The 9,096-nt window shown below is 38.0% G+C and overlaps 1 protein-coding gene across 1 annotated transcript; it reads right to left on the reverse strand.

The window, feature by feature from the left end:
* Positions 1–5,712: 5,712 nt before the first annotated feature.
* LOC143605546 (superoxide dismutase [Fe], chloroplastic-like) lies at positions 5,713–8,575 on the reverse strand. The gene is made up of 8 exons (XM_077081622.1): positions 8,439–8,575; positions 8,330–8,364; positions 7,892–7,966; positions 7,457–7,817; positions 7,239–7,357; positions 7,092–7,118; positions 6,972–6,995; positions 5,713–6,115 (listed from the first exon to the last, which is right to left on the reverse strand). Exons 1-8 carry the CDS (start codon positions 8,482–8,484, stop codon positions 5,894–5,896), a joined length of 909 nt encoding a protein of 302 aa, XP_076937737.1. The 5' UTR covers positions 8,485–8,575; the 3' UTR covers positions 5,713–5,893.
* Between the last annotated feature and the right edge of the window lie 521 nt (positions 8,576–9,096).

Genomic DNA, 9,096 nt, shown 5'->3' on the forward strand with positions numbered 1-9,096 from the left:
TACACCGCAGCCAGTAGTTTCTGTGCAGCCTTAACCTTTTTAACAGCCAAAAGAAACTGTGTAAATGCTGAGGGGGCAATTTTATAACTTCACATAACCTTTTAACTGCCAAAAACAGTGTTAAAAGTGAGTGATTATGGTTGTAAAGTATCGATGATTATTATTGATAAACAATGACCCTATATATAGGGAAGAATACAACCAAGAAATAAGGAAAGGATATACACAATGAATACAATGATTATCTCTAAATAACTAACTATAATCTATTCCTAATTTACATAATAATTGGCTGGCTAAGACACCCCCTCAGTTTGAGCGGGCGGAGGACAGACGCTCAAGCTGGACCGAAATGATTGGAGTAGTTCACGAGATAATCCTTTGGTAAATATATCCGCATACTGCATAGAGGATGGGACGTGAAGAACTTTAATGTGCCCAAGACGAACCTTCTCTGACGAAGTGTATGTCAATCTCTATGTGTTTTGTCCTTTGATGTTGAACCGGATTATTGGACAAATAGACCGCTGAAACATTGTCACAAAAAACTACTGATGCGCGCGTTAAAGGAGTGTGAAGTTCGAGCAGCAGATTCCTAATCCAAGTCGTTTCTGCAACCGCATTTGCAACTCCCCTATACTCAGCTTCCGCACTGGATCGTGAGACAGTAGGCTGACGTTTAGCAGACCAAGATATAAGATTGTCACCAAGGAAGACACAATAACCCGATGTCGAGCGTCTCGAATCTGGGCAACCGCCCCAATCAGCATCAGAATAGGCAACCAAGTCATGTGAATCAAATCTCATGATCCGTATACCATAGTCAATTGTTCCTTGCAAATAACGGATGATACGCTTCATAAAGGCAAAGTGAGGATCTCGAGGTTCATGCATGAAGAGACACACCTCTTGAACTGCATATGACAAATCTGGACGAGTAAAAGTTAAATATTGCAGTGCACCCGCCAGACTCCGATATAATATCGGATCCGAAAATAGAGCTCCATCTGTAGCACTTAATTTAGATGAAAGATCAACCGGTGTTGAACAAGGTTTGCACGAGGACATGGAAGCGCGGGTGATTATGTCTTTGGCATATTGGGCCTGTGACAAGAAAATACCATTCTTTTGCTGAGTAACCTTTATTCCCAAGAAATGATGTAGACGACCCAAATCAGTCATGGAAAATTCCCTTGAGAGCGTGCCAATAATGTTGTTTAAGAGACGGTCATTAGAAGCTGTGAGGACTATATCATCAACATATAATAATAAATATGCAATATTAGACGGGTCCTGTTGATAAACAAATAAAGACTGATCACAGGTGCTGCTACGAAACCCCTTGGAGGTAATAAAATTAGCAAAATGGGTGTACCAAGCCCTTGGTGCCTGTTTAAGACCATACAGTGATTTCTTCAACCGACAAACGTGGTTAGGAAAACGTTTATCATAAAAACCGGGTGGTTGATGCATAAAAACCGTCTCATGTAGTTCCCCGTGTAAAAAAGCATTCTTTACATCAAGTTGATGAATAGGCCAAGTCCTTGTGTAAGGCCCCGTACCCGGTAGCCCTACTTTAGCGTCGGATTTACTCATATACACAGTTCTTACAATCAGAGTTAATTAAAACTTTCGCGGAAACGTCAACTTAATTAATTCATTACAAAACATTAAATCTTTTCTTTGATACCATAACACAAAACATTATATGTAAAACATATTTTCTTCCATCTTCAGATACCAGCCTTTCAATCCATACCATGTGCCATCCTCATGCTAGTTCTTTGGTCTGATCACCTGCGTGCATACTAAAAGTCAGCTACGCTAAGTGAGTTCTAGTTAATCAAGCAACTTATCATACAACCACTACATGCACCATATACGTATCCGAAGACACGTAGTCCACTATCTAATCTGCTCACCTTACCACTTAGCCTCTTATTTACACCTACCACTTTGCCACTTTAATAACGTATAACGTTATGCCACTTTGCCACTTTAATAACGTATAACGTTATGCCACTTTGCCACTTTAATGACGTAGTCACGTATAGGCTTACCCTACCACGTACTATCGAAACTAACACTCTTACTAAACTCTTGCGACTTCTAACACACTCTACCTCTACTTGTCTACAACATGCTTCATATCATTTACATAATAAGCAAGTCACATCATAGCATTCATACACACTAATAACCACTTGGCAATCACTATCCATGGCGATACGTGCAATATCCGAAGATCTTTCACGTACCGACAAACATCGTATAATAGCTACCTCGTATAACATCTATAGCATACACTTACCACTTAAGGTAAGCGTATTAACTAATCACATCAAGTATGCACACAACCCCGAAAACATAACACATAAATGGGGCTAGAACTCACCTGAACTCGGTTACGTCTTCTGCTAACGGTTACTCCTTCTTGAGCTGTGCGCGTCTAACTGTTTAATAATTACAGTATTAAGTACCGCTCTAGTCATCTCATTGCTACTTAATTAGTCTTACACGTCTAAGCTGTTTTACTTCATTAAATCATTACCTGGTTAGTTAATCGTTATTCATTAACCTTTAAAGGTATCTTTCATAAATTGCCAAACTCCAAGGGCTGTTATGTAATTATGTAATTCTTTTCTAAGTCCAGGGACCATTCTGTCTTTATATTAAACTCCTAGTTCGTTACTTTGCCCTTAACGAATTGGGTAAAGAATCATCCTCTGATTCGCTAAGCTCCCATAACGAACTAGCTAACGAATCACCCTCTGATTCGCTAAGCTCCCATAACGAACTAGCTAACGAATCACCCTCTGATTCGCTAAGCTTCCATAACGAACTAGCTAACGAATCACCATCTGATTCGCTAAGCTCCCATAACGAACTAGCTAAAGAATCACCATCTAGTTCTCTAAGTTTCCTTAGCGAACTAGCTAAAGAATCACCCTCTAGTTCTCTAAGTTTCCTTAGCGAACTAGGGTTAGGTCAGGGAACATTCCCTGACACCTTTATCTTTTCCGGCGCCGTCATCGCCGGAAAATCGCATTTTCGCCGGAAAAACGAGATCTCACTCGTTCTTCCACCGTTTTCATCGTTTTTCGTCCCGTTTGATCCAGATTTGAGCTAGGGTGATCCCTAAACTCATCTTAGGTCCGATTTATACCCGATTCCACCCGGATCTTGTGATTTAAACGGTTTAACGGTGTCGGCTCGTCGTTACGCGACTATAACTAACGTTTTAGGCTCGTACAATATTAAACTATCATTACCTCGGGTCGGTGCTCGGTTTCCTTCTTGATTTCGGCTAGAGATAAGGAAGAACTAGAGAGAAATATTAAGTGTATGTTTTGGTGGTGTATGGAATATGTGAGAATGAGGATTAAATGGTGATTAATGGTATTTATATTTAGGGATCATGGGCTCAAGCCCATGGACTCTCCTTCCTTCTTTCATAACCCAAGTCTATAACCATATCCATTACCCAACACTAGCCCGACCCATACCAACTCCTACTCTATTTATTTATTTCCCAATAACTCGAGTAAACTTTCCCTCTATTATTAAGTAATATAATTAATATTATTTTGGAAATTTCGGGATGTTACACCTTGACACAGCAAGAGGCAAAACCGTGCGAATAGTGGCTGGTTTGACCACGGGACTAAATGTCTCATCACAGTCGACACCAACTGTTTGTGAATTTCCATTAACCACCAACCAGGCCTTATAACGTTCCAATGATCCGTCTGATTTAAATTTATGCCGAAATAACCACATGCAACGAATCACGGAACGGTCATGTGGGCGTGGAACAAGCTCCCATGTTTCATTATCCTGTAATGCCGTATACTCGGTTTGCATTGCATGCAACCAATTTGGATCAGTTAGGGCTTTGGCATAGGAAGTAGGGACCTGGGGAAAGGGAGATGGTGTTGTGTATAGAGAAAGGGTTGGACTGAGATTTGGAACGAGTTGTCATGGGATGTTGGTTAGTAATCGGACCGGTTGGCTGGATAGGATGGGGCTGGGCTTGGGCCGAAGCTGGTATGGTGGTAGAGGGGTTGGTCAAAGGTGGTGCAAGACGAGGACGACGCGAGTATGTGAACGGGTATGGGGCCGTGACCGGGTTGGGTGTGGGCAGGTTAATGTTGGGTGTGGGCTGGTTAATGGGCCAATGGAATGTGAATCCAGGTGGGGTGGTGTCGTCCAAAAAATTGTATGAGGTAGGATGATGAGGAAGTGTAAACGGGAACACGTGCTCATCAAAGGTCACATGTCGGGAGATGTGTACCTTGCCTGTGGTAGGGTCGAAGCAACGGTATCCCCGAAAGTCAGGTGGATACCCGAGAAAAATACATCGGATGGACCGATGGTGAAGTTTATGAGGCTGAGTAGCTGATGTGTTAGGGTAACACGCACAGCCGAACACACGTAAGTGTTCGTAATCTGAGTGACGAAGATAAAGAGCAAATGTAGGTGTGTAAAAATTTAGGCATTTGGTTGGTAATATATTGTGAAGATAAGTGGCGGTGTGTAGGGCTTCAACCCAAAACGAAGGAGGTAGATTCGCATGAATTAAGAGAGCCCGTATAATGTCGTTCAGGCGGCGAATCATACGTTTTGTCCTTCCATTTTGAGAGGATGTTTGAGGGCAAGAAAAACGGAAAAGCAAGCCGTTTTGTTGGGCAAAAGTTTTAAACGCTAAATTGTCAAACTCACCCCCTAAGTCGCATTGAAAAGTTTTTATTTTGCGGTTAAATTGGGTGAAGATTAATTGATGGAATCTGGCAAAAGTGGGAAAGGTTTCGGATTTATATTTTAGGGGGTAAACCCACACGAAGTGTGAGAAATTGTCAATTAGCACCATATAATACTTGTATCATGTTTTACTCGTGATTGGCGAAGTCCATAAATCGCAATGAATAATATCAAAAGGAGCAAAAGTAAATGTATTAGACGAATAAAAAGACAAACTTTTAGTATTTGAAAGTTGACAAGAATTGCAAAGATTGTGACTTTTGTCTTTATTACATTGAAAATTAAAACTACGATTTAAAATATCTAGAACTTGCGCCCCGGGATGTCCTAGACGATCATGCCAAGGTAAGTGGTGGAAAGCAATAAAGGTGGCTTGAGGCGGCAGTTGAGGCGGCGTGAAAGTATAAAGATTCCCGGTACGGTTGTGGCGAGATAGTGTCTTCTTAGTTCTGAGGTCCTTCAAAGAAAAACCAAACGGGTCAAATTCGACAGACACTTGACTATCACGAGTAAAACGTCTAACATAAATAAGATTTTTAATTATTTGAGGGAACTAACTATAATCTATTCCTAATTTACATAATAATTGGCTGGCTAAGAAAAAGTTGAGTCACTGAAACCATGTGTTCGTTATTTATAGCATGGAGCTTATTTTATTAAGACCCAACTCAAGTTTTATGTATATATTTCATTAGGCTTTTGATCTTAAATGGGCTATTAATTTGTTTAAACATAATAAGTTAAATATATATGTTATCTGTATAAAGGTACAATAATAAGTTGATCAATAAATGTTGAAAGCTACTAATAAATAAACCGACCATGAGCTCAGCTCGAGCTTTAAGCAAGGAGAACATATACACACTCTTGATTGATCTCATCTTGTTAACAGACACGTTTAACGCAGTGAGTTTGCACCAAAAACTAACTTTTAAACATCTATAATTGAGACAATTCCATCTAACATATCTATTATCTAATTATAAGCATTACAGACATTACTATTTTGACAAAACTTATTGAAGATACAACAACTGCATTAGCTCGGTCATTCACCTATCTTGTAACTTCACGTCTTGACTGATTCTCGATACAAAGCTACACAGCCTACACTTATCAACACCAAAATCAATCATTCTTCTTCTTCATCCTCGGGAAAATCGTCAGCATCACCACCAAAGTACATGTCTGCATCATCAGGTTCTATTGTGTCCATGTCATCAATTGCATCAATTTCCTCCATTTCTCTTTCCCTCTCTGCTACTAAAACCTTGGCTGCCTCCAGCCTTGAACTCACCGTCTCCCATGATACAAGCTTATTGAGGAAAGTTGATATGTAATCGGTCCTACGGTTCTGTAATACACATTAAAAAACATTTGTATAACAGGTTACAGGGTTACTTTATACCATATGATGCATGAGTGTGTTTGGACATGAATTTTAAAACTGATTATGTGATGCTGCGTAAACATAATCATGGTGTTTGGATGTGGTTTAGCTTTTTTGATATTGTGATAATAGTTCTTTTAAGTGTTACACAAATTCTGAGTTTATAAGGAACTGATCAATAAAATGACCAAAATGGATTTTTTTATATGTTATTTACTTAATTAAGCATTAAAACTTAAAACATGACAAATTGTTCTTTTATAAGCTATAAATAAATTTTAAAAATATTTTGTTAATGAGGTTATAAAAATAAATTTTAGCTAAAAAATTCTAACCATTATATTACTTTAGAGGGGTAAATAAACGATCTTAATATTTCTTGGACCACGCGTAGTGGAGGGAGGGGGGAGCGCCCCCTCCTTTTCCTCTATTGGTTCACCTGCAAATGACCCCACCATGAAAAGTTTTGGGGCGTTTTGTACAAAGCGCTGGGAGATGATTTGAAGCCTAAAGCACCCCATGGGCGGTGTTCCTGGTGCTTTGGCCTTTGGGGGCGTTTGCACCCTCCATGGCGCCCACTACACCTGGTCTTAAATCTTAAAGAGCAAATTACACATATGGTCCCTGTGGTTTGGGGAAATTATAGATTTGATATCTAAGATTTAATATTAACAGATTTAGTCCCTAAATGTAGTTTTTGCTTTCAAGAACGGTCCAAACACCCTCAACACACACACTGTGTGTGTATGTGTGTGTGATGAAATGGACCAAATGGATTGTTTGAATATGGGTTTCCTGTATTGAATTAGCAAGTTCTTACCTCATAATCTAGGTAGTACGCATGCTGCAAACACAATTCAGATTCAAACCGACATTAGTAAATATGTCACAAACAAAGTTGATTTATTGTGGAAACTGAAAATAAGTAAAGAGATATTACCTCCCAAACATCTAAGGTGAGAAGTGGCTGCAAATTCAAAGAAAATCAAACCAGTTACAAGTTATTATATTAATACAAACAAATAACACATTAACAATTCACTAAGAACAAGATAACAAAAAGAATATAACATTATTATCCACTCACATGGTACTCCCACACAAGAGGATTAATCGCATTCGGGCTCTTCACCACAACAAGTTTCTTGTCCTCTTCCGAGGGCCGTGGATTCCTAGCATTTGGTACGTCAAGTTTATGCTCTTTATCTACAAAATTAGAATTCATAGATAAAAATATTTTTTCAGAAACGGGTCAATATTATTTCCACTTTTCGGTAATGGTTTAATAAACAAACAAACACTTACATATGAGCCAAGCCCAACCGGAACCAAACTGATTAGTGGCTGCTAACTTAAACTCATGAATCAAGCCTTCAAACGAACCAAAATCTCGATTTATCAATTCCAAAAGTTCACCAGAAGGCTTTCCACCGCCGCCCGGTTTCATAGATTCCCAGAAAAACTCATGGTTCCAAACCTGTGCAGCATTGTTGAAGGCGGGAAGAATATCACCTTTATTATACGAAGCTGATATTATGCTTTCTAATGACATTTCATCTAACTCGGTTCCCTCAATTTGCTTGTTTAGATTGTTGACATAACCTCTGTGGTGTTTTCCCCAATGATATTCAAGTGTTTCTTTGCTCATATGCGGTTCTAAAGCATTCTACATAGCATGCAACAACAAATTATCAAACTATTTAACTTATAGTACAGTTTCAAACTATATATTAGTCGTACCAATGCATAAGGAGGTGGCTTCAAATCGATGCTGGCCAATATTCTCGCAGGACCAGATTTTCTAGTACATCGTCTCTGTATAAAAAATTAAGCTGCCTCAAACAACATAAAAGGAAAAAAAAAACAGAATACTTAATTTTTCGGGAAAATTTCTAAAATAGACATAGAATTTTCCCATTCAAAACTAGTCATTGTTAAAATAGTCGGTCACCAATGTAGCGTAAACACTAAAAGAACGGGTCCAATAGTCAGGAAATGCCTAGTTTTGAAAGTGAAAAATTCCATAGACTATTTTGGATATTTCTTTGGTCATAATTTCCCTAATTTTATTGAAGACATTTGGTCGAACACCATGCGGGCATCGGGGAAACCCAGTTTCTGATAAAGCAAAGGACTTTATCTAGGGAACAAATGAGCAGAGATAAGTAAGTAAGTGACCTGAGTCTGTAAGGTCTGAGATAATCTACAAGATTCTGCAATTGATTGAAATATAAATATAATTATCTAAGAGAAACAGTTATTAATATAGTTTGTTAAGGGTAAAGACCTGGAGCGTAAACAAAGGCGGATGTTAGATAGGAAGCAGACGCCATTAGCAGATAGAGGATGAGGATGAGGATGAGGATGAGGATGGATGGGGTTTGGAAGGGTTTTTCAGTTTCAAAAATGTGCTCTCAATAAATGTCTTATTTTTTTAGATAAGTTTAAACAATTTGTGAAAACGGCAATTTAAGAATAAAAATGGATAGACATTTATGATAATTTTCTCTCTTAACGTGTAATGCATATGATAATTTTTTAATTATTTTAAAACGTTTATAACTTTTTTATACGACAATTTTTTTAGAATTTTTTTACTATAATAAAAAGTGTGTTTTTTATCTTTAATATGAATATCATATTGTTATATAAAAATAAAATTAATGGTTTTTTTTATATTGTGTTATTTGGTTGTCAATTGTGTTTTTTAATTGGGTTTTTCTATGCATTGTGTTCAAACTTTTGGTCATTTTGTTTTTCAATTGGTACTCGTATAAAGATAAAGATTAAAACAAAGATTGTGTCATTGTATCTTTATGTTCGTCATTGTGTCTTTGTGCTCAACATTGTCTTTCTACTTATCATCGAATTCAACATTCACTTAATTTGAGAAAAATAGTATTATGTTCATTGTGTATTACGTTCAAGCAATTGTGTAATATATA

Source organism: Bidens hawaiensis, unplaced genomic scaffold (genome assembly GCF_021521415.1).
Source record: "Bidens hawaiensis isolate Kalapana, Puna unplaced genomic scaffold, B.hawaiensis_p1.1 tig00070097_1, whole genome shotgun sequence".
Lineage (NCBI taxonomy): Eukaryota > Viridiplantae > Streptophyta > Magnoliopsida > Asterales > Asteraceae > Bidens > Bidens hawaiensis.